At 44.7% G+C, this 13,468-nt stretch overlaps 1 protein-coding gene across 5 annotated transcripts; it reads right to left on the bottom strand.

Annotated features, from left to right (window-relative positions):
• Window positions 1–1,209: 1,209 nt before the first annotated feature.
• On the bottom strand, window positions 1,210–2,547 carry LOC123191296 (uncharacterized). Of its 5 annotated transcripts, none has more exons than XR_006496787.1 (3): window positions 1,961–2,515; window positions 1,707–1,799; window positions 1,210–1,541 (listed from the first exon to the last, which is right to left on the bottom strand). XR_006496787.1 is itself a non-coding variant. In XM_044604100.1 (3 exons), exons 1-3 carry the CDS (start codon window positions 2,013–2,015, stop codon window positions 1,383–1,385), a joined length of 303 nt encoding a protein of 100 aa, XP_044460035.1. In that variant the 5' UTR covers window positions 2,016–2,514; the 3' UTR covers window positions 1,210–1,382. The 5 variants fall into 5 exon arrangements, 1 of the variants encoding a protein (XP_044460035.1); XR_006496786.1 differs by having other exon boundaries at window positions 1,922–2,512; XM_044604100.1 differs by having other exon boundaries at window positions 1,965–2,514.
• Between the last annotated feature and the right edge of the window lie 10,921 nt (window positions 2,548–13,468).

Genomic DNA, 13,468 nt, shown 5'->3' with positions numbered 1-13,468 from the left:
TCTTCCCACTCAAAACTTCTGTCCTTTTAGCCCGCCAAAAAGAAATTTTCAACTTACAAATATCGATTTTGACTAAATTTCAGTTGATGACTACAATGGCAAGTGGATGTGTAGTAGTAGTAGAGCCATGGTTCCTAAACATGCCATGCGATCCGAGTATATAGTCTTCGATGTCGATATCTTTTAATCAACATGGCAAAACCTTGCATCACAACTCGACACCTCTCTGTGAAAGAGTACAGGCTAGCCAACAAATAACATATCAGAGGTGGTTAGACAGGTATTGAAGAAGAGAATCATTTTTATTGGATAGTATGGTAAGATAACATAAAGCCTAGAGAATCATAATATTCCCCTCAATTGTTACCACAGTATTGAAGAACCATGTACTAACTATGAAGTATTGGTCGATACTAAAAGATGAAGTTGTATAGTAGAGGAACAATAGTCAAACCTGTTAAACACAAGATAAGTACAGAAGAACCTATAGACAGAACGTCTTGCAAACTGGACAATGTATTGTTACATAAATAGCCAAAATGACTGCATGACCATATGTAAAAACTGCACAATGGAAGTTCCATAATTCAGTCACAAGAAAACTTCGGCAAACCAACATTTAGTTATTTAAATAAAAGTTCAGCTTATTTACTACAGAAGTGGCGCTTGGATTAAGTATTTTAAAAACATGCATGCAAGGCTGCCAATACCCATCGGCAGGCCAACATATAAGAACAAATATTGTATTGCAGATATTCATAGAAGCATGTACTGAATTTTCTGTGCAGAAAATGATTTGCAGTAGATTGTCAAAGAGATTCTGTATAGTCCTTACATTCAAATAGTCTAAAAACTAACATAAAAATGCAGTAATCCATTGGCATAATGCACTCCATAAAATCATAGTGTACATTTTAGGACTGAGCTAAAAAAAGGAGAAACAATAAAATCATACTGTACAAGATGCTGATCCTCAATCAATAACAGATCAAATGATATTCAAATCCTTTTTAGGAAATAAAAAATAATACTTACCTGCAGAAAAACAATGGATCGACACTCGAAATTGAACTCAGTATATTCTCATCTTCAAATGAATGCAGAAATAAATACTGTGTAGGTTTTGAAGTACAATGATGCTTAAATCAGATCTCTTTTTTCTTGCAACAAACAAGCAGCTTTCGAAGATATATTCTTGATTCATCGGCAAGCTTCGAAACAAAATTCAATTTATTCCCATTGAAAGCTGGATGCAAAATGTGTGATTTTCCATCTCTGCATATGAGGGCATAACCTAAAACAATGCACCTAGGAACATAAGAAAGATCAACGGCGAAACATTTATTCTTCTTCTTTCTAAAGGCCAAAGGCACTCCATGAACTCAGACTCTGCATGCAGTTCCAGCGGAAAGGAAAAGCACGAAAGCTGCCTCTAAAAGCCTCCCGCTTGAAGGGTCAATAAGAATTAAGAAAGGATTTCCTCCTGCAGTATAATAGAGAACCTGATGGGTGGATGCAGAACCTGAATGGTTTTTGTTCATCTGCATAACACATGCACTGCAGTTTATGAGAAACCCCAACAAAATTATATCACCCAAGAGAGGCATGAGCTAGCGCACATTTGCGACCGAAAATAATAGATGCGCCGACCCAGACACGAGTCAAAGCACATGAAACGGTCTATAATAAAGAACGAAGAATTCGACCTGTATATCTGTGAACCGGGCAGCCAGGGCCGGCCAAACATAGGCACACTTCGATTGTCGCATGTGCAAATCGAACAGCTGGAGAGAACAATCCTGTTACCGAACGCAAATAAGAATCATTAGAATGAACCTGTAGAACAGGAAGAACATCATGCTGTATCACACAATTTTTGTTGACGTGTTTTGAAAATTTAGATTTGCATCAATGAAGTTACCACAGCATCCTATCCCGTTGATCTTGTAAGGATACGTACGCACATCGATGAACCACCACCTCCGCGTACATCGTTGCCCCGCTGGCCCGGCCATGATGCGCTGGACTTATGCGCTCTGCCAAGCCCTACTCGCGCTCAGCAGCCTGCCTGTTAGAGCCGCTCCATATGCCGGACGACCGCCATCGCCGCAGCCCTGCAGCCCATCGCCGCTCCTGTCGAGCCGCTGCTGTTTGCGAGCTGCTGCATACGCGCCGTGCGAGCCGTGTCGTGGCCACGCAGCTGCAGCCGGACTCTCGCATCCCACACATCGGGCAGCGCCGATCTAGTGGAGGGCGAGCATCGGGCGTTGGAGGTCGAGGCGATGTAGTGGAGGGGGAGGCTGGTGGCGATTGAGGTGAGGTGCGAGTTGCAGCGACCAGGGGAGGGCAGCGAGTCGTGCCTGTGGGAGAGATCGTAGACGCGACGGGGGCGGCGGCGCTCGATGGGGAGAGGAAGAACGCGAGGTTTGGGGAAGGTTGGACGAAGGGCACGGGCGTGATTGCGGATCTTTCCGGTTTGTCGTTACTTTTTTTTTCTTGTAGCTGTGCGAACGTGGGATTAGGATGGCAGAGTTTTCGTTCGCCAGGGGAACATGTTTGCTTGTTTAATAGTAGTAAGATTTCCCTATTTCCAGCCCCACCAGTATAGGATGCGATGAATCCACGAAGCGCTCCTTTCCTTCGTTATTCCTTTCCTTATTTCTGAATCCACGAAGCGCTACCTTTCCTTCATTATTCATTTCCTTTTTCCTGGCAAGTCTTCCTTATTTCTTTGTCTCAATCATTTCCTTCCTTCCTTTGTTTATTAATTCCAATGATGACTCCTTGATACCAAGGAACTTAATGATAACATATATAAATTGAAAGAATTCTATTTAAGGAGGCGGGGTGGGATCTTTTTTTTTGACAGCGAATCTCTACTCCTAATGACTGAGTTGGTAGGATTGCGTCCACGGTTTATTTTCGTCAGGTTTATTTTCGTCTGGTTTATTTTTGTTTGGTTTAATTTGGTCTCTCCTTCCATCATCATATCCTCACGTTGATTTTTTTCACCCTCCCAATAAAAACTTTCTTAACATTTACAAACTTTCCCAATAAAAACTTTCTTAACATTTACAAACTTTCCTAACCAGACACCGTCACAAACGGGCAGGTACAGAAATCACATTACAAACATTAAAACCCTATTTTCATGAAAATCAATTCAAAATCCTAACTTTCCTAACGCATCGATTCTTACCTTTCCTATGTACCTCATTGGTGCCCCATCGATGCCCCCTCCCACCAAATGTAAGTTCTTTCATCCCCTCGCACGATCCCCTCGAACCACCGTCAAAGTAAGGAAACACCCAGCGCCTTTGTTCCAAATCATGCCATTTTAGTCAACGCCAAGCTGCTCATGGCCGGGGACGCCGTCGTCTTCATGCGCCGCGCCGACGGGAAGCTGCTCGCCGGGATCCGCCGCGCGCCCAGGTACCCCGCCGTCTCCCAGCAGGCGTCCGAGGGCGCCGAGCGCCGGCCACGCAACGCGCGCGCGGGTCCCGCCCGAGGAGGTGGACGAGGCCGTGCGGCTCGCGGCAGAGGGCACGCTCTTCACCGTCACCTACTACCCGCGCCAGGGCGCCGGGGAGTTCGCCGTGCCCAAGCAGGACGTGGAGGACGCGCTGATCGGCGCCTGGGCACCCGGCGTGCAGGTGCGCATGAAGTTCCTCGACGCCGAGGAGCGCCGCTCCGAGTGGAACAACGGCGCCGTCAAGGCCGTCGAGTCGTCGACCCCTTCATCTGGCGCATGCTCGAGGTACATCTTGCGTCCATACATCCATCTCTCCAGTCAATCCATCCGATCATTGCGATAATTGTCTGGTTGATCGATGGAGTCCACCTCTGTTTGGTTCAGGCATGCTTGCTTCAATTTGTTTCCTCTGCCATTCAGTATGGAGTAGCCCTAGATGTTCACCATGCTAGCGACTCGCCCGTCAAACCGCAGAGATCCCTCGCATGGAGTAGCCCTAGATGTTCTAGGCCACCACCGCCAATCCGGCGAGCCTACGCTGCGACCGTTCATGGCGCCTGGGGGCAATGAACTGGCATTGCGGTCATGGAGGGGAGGCTCGGGAGCAGGGCGACGCTGGCTGGTAGAGGAATTCGAAGGAGCCAGGCCGCCCTGGCGATCACCTTGACTGTTGCGTCGTGCACCAACTAACGGCAGTGTCCGCGGTGGTGAAGAAGCATACACGGCGAGGCTAATATAAGGTATACCTTGGAGGACGCAACCCCCTGTCGTCAACACGTCATGGCCCGAATCGCCTGGAGGCCGCAACCCCTGCCTGTGCTCCAGATTCACAGTGTGTCCTGACGAACGAGGCGGCAATCTCTGAATTGAATAATTGATCGTTCATCCCGTTCTACCGCTGATTCGCTCGGCGCCACCTCTGTGGTACTCTTGACTGCTTTCACATATCCCCACAAGGTATAGTACGTGGTATCCCGCCCCATGTCATGTAATTGCATTCTGAAGCAATTAGTACATAGGAGTCAACCCATAGGACAAGGAGGACCCGGTTATAGATTTTTTTAAGGGAGGGTGTGCCGTGTACGGGAGCATATCTGTTAGTTTGTATCCTATGTTTAACAATTTCGGAAATTTTTGTAGTATAAAAATCTCAATAGTGAGGATACATTGCTGAACGTGATGTGATGTATATGATTTAGTTTATCATTAGTTGTTCTCCTTGCCACTACCCACTAAATTTCAGATCTGCCTTCAACTTCTAATGGTAAATATTCAATTAATTTTAGTCGGCTCAAAAGGCTTCAAGCTTCTTTGTCCATTATTTCCTGTTCAACTTTAAGAAACCTTTCAGTTTGTTTTGTTTCACTTACTTTACTATTCCTTCTTGATAAACTCACTAGGTACTGTATATATCTCTCCCTGGTCACAGTGGGATGGCTAATAATTTCATGCACAACACCACAATAGCACATATTCGGAGATTTGGAATTGTTTTGCTGTTTTCTTTCTATGAAAGATAAGCATGAATGCAGCGATGGCAAACCTAAACATCGTTGCCAATTTTCTCTTTCACAGAATAGGATGAATGTCACGGCAGCAGCTGCAAACTCCAAGAACGTTATGTTGGAAATATGCCCTAGAGGCAATAATAAAAGTGTTATTATTATATTTCCTTGTTCATGATAATTGTCTTTTATTCATGCTATAACTGTATTATCCGGAAATCGTAATACACGTGTGAATACATAGACCACAATATGTCCCTAGTGAGCCTCTAGTTGACTAGCTCGTTGTGATCAACAGATAGTCATGGTTTCCTGGCTATGGACATTGGATGTCGTTGATAACGGGATCACATCATTAGGAGAATGATGTGATGGACACGACCCAATCCTAAGACTAGCACAAAAGATCGTGTAGTTCATTTGCTAGAGCTTTGCCAATGTCAAGTATCTCTTCCTTCGACCATGAGAGCGTGTAACTCCTGGATACCGTAGGAGTGCTTTGGGTGTATCAAACGTCACAACGTAACTGGGTGACTATAAAGGTGCACTACAGGTATCTCCGAAAGTATCTATTGTTTTATGCGGATCGAGACTGGGATTTGTCACTCCATGTAAACGGAGAGGTATCTCTGGGCCCACTCGGTAGGACATCATCATATGCGCAATGTGACCAAGGAGTTGATCACGGGATGATGTGTTACGGAACGAGTAAAGTGACTTGCCGGTAACGAGATTGAACAAGGTATTGGATACCGACGATCGAATCTCGGGCAAGTAACATACCGATAGACAAAGGGAATTGAATACGGGATTGATTAAGTCCTTGACATCGTGGTTCATCCGATGAGATCATCGTGGAACATGTGGGAGCCATCATGGGTATCCAGATCCCGTTGTTGGTTATTGACCAGAGAACGTCTCGGTCATGTCTGCATGTCTCCCGAACCCGTAGGGTCTACACACTTAAGGTTCGATGACGCTAGGGTTATAAAGGAAGTTTGTATGTGGTTACCGAATGTTGTTCGGAGTCCCGGATGAGATCCCGGACGTCACGAGGAGTTCCGGAATGGTCCGGAGGTAAAGATTTATATATGGGAAGTCCTATTTTGGCCACCGGAAAATGTTTGGGATTTTTCGGTATTGTACCGGGAAGGTTCTAGAAGGTTCTGGAGTGGGGCCCACCTGCATGGGGGACCCACATGAACGTGGGTAGTGGGGGCAAGGCCCCACACCCCTGGTCAAGGCGCACCAAGATCCCCCCTTAGAAGGAATAAGATCATATCCCGAAGGGATAAGATCAAGATCCCTAAAATGGGGGGATAACAATCGGTGGGGAAGGAAATGATGGGATTTCTTTCCTCCCACCTTGGCCAACGCCCCAATGGACTTGGAGGGCAAGAAACCAGCCCCTCCACCCCTATATATAGTGGGGAGACGCATGGGAGCTCAAGACGAAGTTCTGGCGCAGCCCTCCCCCTCTCCCAAGTCGTCCTCTTCTCCCGTGGTGCTTGGCGAAGCCCTGCAGGATTGCCACGCTCCTCCACCACCACCACGCCGTTGTGCTGCTGCTGGATGGAGTCTTCCTCAACCTCCCCCTCTCTCCTTGATGGATCAAGGCGTGGGAGACGTCACCGGGCTGTACGTGTGTTGAACGCGGAGGTGCCGTGCGTTCGGCACTTGATCATCGATGATTTGAATCACGACGAGTACGACTCCTTCAACCCCGTTCTCTTGAACGCTTCCGCTTAGCGATCTACAAGGGTATGTAGATGCACTCTCTTTCTACTCGTTGCTGGTCTCTCCATAGATAGATCTTGGTGACACGTAGGAAAATTTTGAATTTCTGCTACGTTCCCCAACAGTGGTATCAGAGCCAGGTTTATTGCGTAGATTCTTTGCACGAGTAGAACACAAAGTAGTTGTGGGTGTTGATATTGTTCAATATGCTTACCGTTACTAGTCCAATCTTGTTTCGACGGTATTGTGGGATGAAGCGGCCCGGACCGACCTTACATGTACTCTTACGTGAGACAGGTTCCACCGATTGACATGCACTTGGTGCATAAGGTGGCTAGCGGGTGCCAGTCTCTCCCACTTTAGTCGAAACGGATTCGATGAAAAGGGTCCTTATGAAGGGTAAATAGCAATTGACATATCACGTTGTGGTTTTGCGTAGGTAAGAAACGTTCTTGCTAGAAACCCATAGCAGCCACGTAAAACATGCAAACAACAATTAGAGGACGTCTAACTTGTTTTTGCAGGGTATGCTATGTGATGTGATATGGCCAACAAGAATGTGATGAATGATATGTGATGTACGAGATTGATCATGTTCTTGTAATAGGATTCACAACTTGCATGTCGATGAGTATGACAACCGGCAGGAGCCATAGGAGTTGTCTTTATTTATTGTATGACCTGCGTGTCATTGAACAACGCCATGTAATTACTTTACTTTATTGCTAACCGGTAGCCATAGTAGTAGAAGTAATAAGTTGGCGAGACGACTTCATGGAGACACGATGATGGAGATCATGATGATGGAGATCATGGTGTCATGCCGGTGACGATGATGATCATGGAGCCCCGAAGATGGAGATCAATGGAGCTATATGATATTGGCCATATCATGTCACTACTATATAATTGCATGTGATGTTTATTATGTTTATGCATCTTGTTTACTTAGGACGACGGTAGTAAATAAGATGATCCCTTACAACAATTTCAAGAAGTGTTCTCCCCTAACTGTGCACCGTTGCTACAGTTCGTCGCTTCTAAGCACCACGTGATGATCGGGTGTGATGGATTCTTACGTTCACATACAACGGGTGTAAGACAGATTTACACATCAATACACTTAGGGTTAACTTGACGAGCCTAGCATGTACAGACATGGCCTCGGAACACGGAGACCGAAAGGTCGAGCATGAGTCGTATAGTAGATACGATCAACATGAAGATGTTCACCGACGTTGGCTAGTCCGTCTCACGTGATGATCGGACACGGCCTAGTTGACTCGGATCATGTGATCACTTAGATGACCAGAGGGATGTGTATCTAAGTGGGAGTTCATAAGATGAACTTAATTATCTTGAACATAGTCAAAAGACCTTTTGCAAATTATGTCGTAGCTCGCGCTTTAGTTCTACTGTTTAGTTATGTTCCTAGAGAAAATATAGTTGAAAGTTGACAGTAGCGATTATGAGGACAGTAGAAAGCTTATGTCCTTAATGCACCGCTCAGTGTGCTGAACCCCAAACCTCGTCTATGGATGTTGTGAACATCGGACATACACGTTTTGATAACTACGTGATAGTTCAGTTAAACGGTTTAGAGTTGAGGCACCAAAGACGTTTTCGAAATGTCGCGGAACATATGAGATGTTTCGAGGGCTGAAATTGGGATTTCAGGCTCGTGCCCACGTCAAGAGGTATAAGACCTCCGACGATTTTCTTAGCCTGCAAACTAACGGAGAAAAGCTCAATCGTTGAGCTTGTGCTCAGATTGTCTGAGTGCAACAATCACTTGAATCGAGTGGGAGTTGATCTTCCATATGAGATAGTGATGTTTCTCCAAAGTCATTGCCACCAAGCTGCTAGAGCTTTGTGATGAACTATAACATATCAGGGATAGATATGATGATCCTTGAGGTAGTCACGATGTTTGACACCGCGAAAGTAGAAATCAAGAAGGAGCATCAATTGTTGATGGTTGGTGAAACCACTAGTTTCAAGAAGGGCAAGGGCTAGAAGGGATACTTCATGAAACGACAAATCAACTGCTGCTCTAGTGAAGAAACCCAAGGTTGAACCCAAACCCGAGACTAAGTGCTTCAGTAATAAGGGGAACAACCACTGGAGCAGAATTACCCTAGATACTTGGTAGATGAGAAGGCTGGCAAGGTCGATAGAAGTATATTGGATATACATTATGTTAATGTGTACTTTACTAGTATTCCTAGTAGCACCAGGGTATTAGATACCGGTTCGGTTGCTAAGTGTTAGTAACTCGAAATAAAGGCTACGGAATAAACGGAGATTAGCTAAAGGTGAGCTGACGATATGTGTTGGAAGTGTTTCCAATGTTGATATGATCAAGCATCGCACGCTCCCTCTACCATCGAGATTGGTGTTTGCGTTGAGCATAGACATGATTGGATTATGTCTATCGCAATACGGTTATTCATTTAAGGAGAATAATGGTTACTCTGTTTATTTGAATAATACCTTGAATGGTCTTGCACCTAAAATGAATGGTTTATTGAATCTCGATCGTAGTGATACACATGTTCATGCCAAAAGATAGTAATGATAGTACCACCTACATGTGGCACTGCCACGTAAGTCATATCGGTATAAAACGCATGAAGAAGCTCCATGTTGATGGATCTTTGGACTCACTCATTTTTGAAAAGTTTGAGGCATGCGAACCATGTCTATTGGTATATATGCATGAAGAAACTCCATGCAAATGGACCGTTTGAACTCACTTGATTTTGAATCACTTGAGATATGCAAATCATACCACATGGGCAAGATGACTGAAAAGCCTCGGTTTCAGTAAGATGGAACAAGATAGCAACTTGTTGGAAGTAACACATTTTGATGTGTGTAGTCCAATGAGTGCTGAGGCATGCAGTGAATATCATTATGTTCTTACTTCACAGATGATTCGAGTAGATGTTGAGAATATTTACTTGATGAAATACAAGTCTGAATTATTGAATGGTTCAAGTAATTTCAGAGTGAAGTAGAAGATCATTGTGACAAGAGGATAAAATGTCTATGATGTGAATATCTAAGTTACGAGTTTTGGCACACAATTAAGACATTGTGGAAATTGTTTCACAATTAATACCGCCTGGAACACCATAGTGTGATGGTGTGTCCGAACATCATAGTTGCACCCTATTGGATATGGTGCGTACCATGATGTCTCTTATCGAATTACCACTATTGTCCATGGGTTAGGCATTAGAGACAACCACATTCACTTTAAATAGGGCACCACGTAATTCTGTTGAGATGACACCGTATGAATTATGGTTTAGAGAAACCTAAGTTGTCGTTTCTTAAAGGTTTGGGGCTGCAACGCTTATGTGAAAAAGTTTCAGGATTGATAAGCTCGAACCCAAAGCGGATAAAATGCATCTTCATAGGACACCCAAAACAGTTGGGTATACCTCCTGTCTCAGATCCGAAAGCAATAAGGGATTGTTTCTAGAATCAGGTACTTTCTCGAGGAAAAATTTCTCTCGAAAGAATTGAGTGGGAGGATGGTGGAGACTTGATGAGGTTATTGAACCATCACTTCAACAAGTGTGTAGCAGGGCACAGAAAGTTGTTCCTGTGGCACCTACACCAATTGAAGTAGAAGCTTATGATAGTGATCATGAAGTTTCGAATCAAGTCACTACCGTACCTTGTAGGGTGACATGGATACGTACTACTTCAGAGTGGTACGTAATCCTGTCTTGGAAGTCATGTGCTGGACAACAATGAACCTACGCGCTATGGAGAAGCAATGGTGGGCCCGGATTCCGATAAATGGCTCGAGGCCATAAAATCCGAGAACGGATCCATGACTTTGGAAGAAATACTTGATGGTCGTAAGGCCATTGGGTACGGATGGATTTTAAAAGGAAGACAGACAATGATGGTAAGAATTACCATTAAGAAAGCTCGACTTGTCGTTAAGATATTTTCCGACAAGTTCAAGGAGTTGATTACGGTGAGGTTTCTCACTCGTAGCGATGCTAAGAGTCTGTTGGAATTGGATTAGCAGTTACTGCATGATTGATGAAATCTTGCAGATAGGATGTCAAAACATTGTTTCCTCGATGTTATACTTGAGGAAAGGTTGTATGTGATACAACCGGAAGGTTTTGTCAATCCCAAAAGATGCTAAAAGGTATGCTAGCTCCAGCGATCCTTCTAAGGACTGGAGTAAGCATCTCGGAGTTGGAATGTACGCTTTGATGAGATGATCAAAGATTTTGGATTTATACAAAGTTTATGAGAAACTTGTATTTCCAAAGAAGTGAGTGGGAGGACTATAGAATTTCTGATGAGTATATGTTGTTGACATATTGATGATCAGAGATGATGTAGAATTTCTAGAAAGCATATAGGGTTATTTGAAAGGTGTTTTTCAATAGAAAACCTGGATTAAGCTACTTGAACATTGAGCATCAAGATCTATAAGGATAGATCAAAATGCTTAATAATACTTTCAAATGAGCACATACCTTGACATGATCTTGAAGGTGTTCAAGATGGATCAGTCAAAGAAGAAGTTCTTGCCTGAGTTGTAAGGTACGAAGTTAAGACTTAAATCTCGACCTCGGCAGAAAAGAGAGAAAGGACGAAGGTCGCCCCCTATGCTTAAGACATAGGCTCCACAGTATGCTATGCTGTGTACCGCACCTGAAGTGTGCCTTGCCATGAGTCAGTCAAGGGGTACAAGAGTGATCCAAAAATGGATCATAGGACAGCGGTCAAAGTTATCCTTAGTAACTAGCGGACTAAGGAATTTTTCTCGGTTATGGAGGTGGTAATAGAGTTCGTCGTAAAGGGTTACGTCGATACAAGCTAAACACCTATCCAGATAGCTCTGAGTAGAGAGACCGGATACATATAATGGAGCAACAATTTAGAATAGCTCCAAGTAGAATAGTTATTTGGAATAGCTCCAAATAGAGCGTGGTAGCTGCATCTAGGAGATGACATAGAGATTTGTAAAGCACACACGGATCTGAAAGGTTCAGACCCGTTGACTAAAACCTCTCTCACAAGCAACATGATCAAACATAAAACTCATTGAGTGGTAATCACATAGTGATGTGAAGTAGACTACTGAGTCTAGTAAACTCTTGGGTATTAGTCACATGGCGATGTGACCTGTGAGTGTTAATCACATGGCGATGTGAACTAGATTATTGACTCTAGTGCAAGTGGGAGACTGTTGGAAATATGCCCTAGAGGCAATAATAAAAGTGTTATTATTATATTTCCTTGTTCATGATAATTGTCTTTTATTCATGCTATAACTGTATTATCCGGAAATCGTAATACACATGTGAATACATAGACCATAATATGTCCCTAGTGAGCCTCTAGTTGACTAGCTCGTTGTGATCAACAGATAGTCATGGTTTCCTGGCTATGGACATTGGATGTCGTTGATAACGGGATCACATCATTAGGAGAATGATGTGATGGACAAGACCCAATCCTAAGACTAGCACAAAAGATCGTGTAGTTCATTTGCTAGAGCTTTGCCAATGTCAAGTATCTCTTCCTTCGACCATGAGAGCGTGTAACTCCTGGATACCGTAGGAGTGCTTGGGGTGTATCAAACGTCACAACGTAACTGGGTGACTATAAAGGTGCACTACAGGTATCTCCGAAAGTATCTATTGTTTTATGCGGATCGAGACTGGGATTTGTCACCCCGTGTAAATGGAGAGGTATCTCTGGGCCCACTCGGTAGGACATCATCATATGCGCAATGTGACCAAGGAGTTGATCACGGGATGATGTGTTACGGAACGAGTAAAGTGACTTGCCGGTAACGAGATTGAACAAGGTATTGGATACCGACGATCGAATCTCGGGCAAGTAACATACCGATAGACAAAGGGAATTGAATACGGGATTGATTAAGTCCTTGACATCGTGGTTCATCCGATGAGATCATCGTGGAACATGTGGGAGCCATCATGGGTATCCAGATCCTGCTGTTGGTTATTGACCAGAGAACGTCTCGGTCATGTCTGCATGTCTCCCGAACCCGTAGGGTCTACACACTTAAGGTTCGATGACGTTAGGGCTATAAAGGAAGTTTGTATGTGGTTACCGAATGTTGTTCGGAGTCCCGGATGAGATCCCGGACGTCACGAGGAGTTCCGAAATGGTCCGGAGGTAAAGATTTATATATGGGAAGTCCTATTTTGGCCACCAGAAAATGTTCGGGATTTTTCGGTATTGTACCGGGAAGGTTCTAGAAGGTTCCGGAGTGGGGCCCACCTGCATAGGGGACCCACATGAACATGGGTAGTGGGGGCAAGGCCCCACACCCCTGGTCAAGGCGCACCAAGATCCCCCCTTAGAAAGAATAAGATCATATCCCGAAGGGATAAGATCAAGATCCCTAAAAAGGGGGGATAACAATCGATGGGGAAGGAAATGATGGGATTTCTTTCCTCCCACTTTGGCCAACGCCCCAATGGACTTGGAGGGCAAGAAACCAGCCCCTCCACCCCTATATATAGTGGGGAGACGCATGGGAGCTCAAGACGAAGTTCTGGCGCAGCCCTCCCCCTCTCCCAAGTCGTCCTCTTCTCCCGTGGTGCTTGGCGAAGCCCTGCAGGATTGCCACGCTCCTCCACCACCACCACGCCGTTGTGCTGCTGCTGGATGGAGTCTTCCTCAACCTCTCCCTCTCTCCTTGCTGAATCAAGGCGTGGGAGACGTCACCGGGCTGTAC

The sequence above is a fragment of the Triticum aestivum genome, chromosome 1A (genome assembly GCF_018294505.1).
Source record: "Triticum aestivum cultivar Chinese Spring chromosome 1A, IWGSC CS RefSeq v2.1, whole genome shotgun sequence".
In the NCBI taxonomy this organism is placed as follows: Eukaryota; Viridiplantae; Streptophyta; class Magnoliopsida; order Poales; family Poaceae; genus Triticum; species Triticum aestivum.
This window is presented reverse-complemented; position numbering and strand designations above follow the sequence as displayed.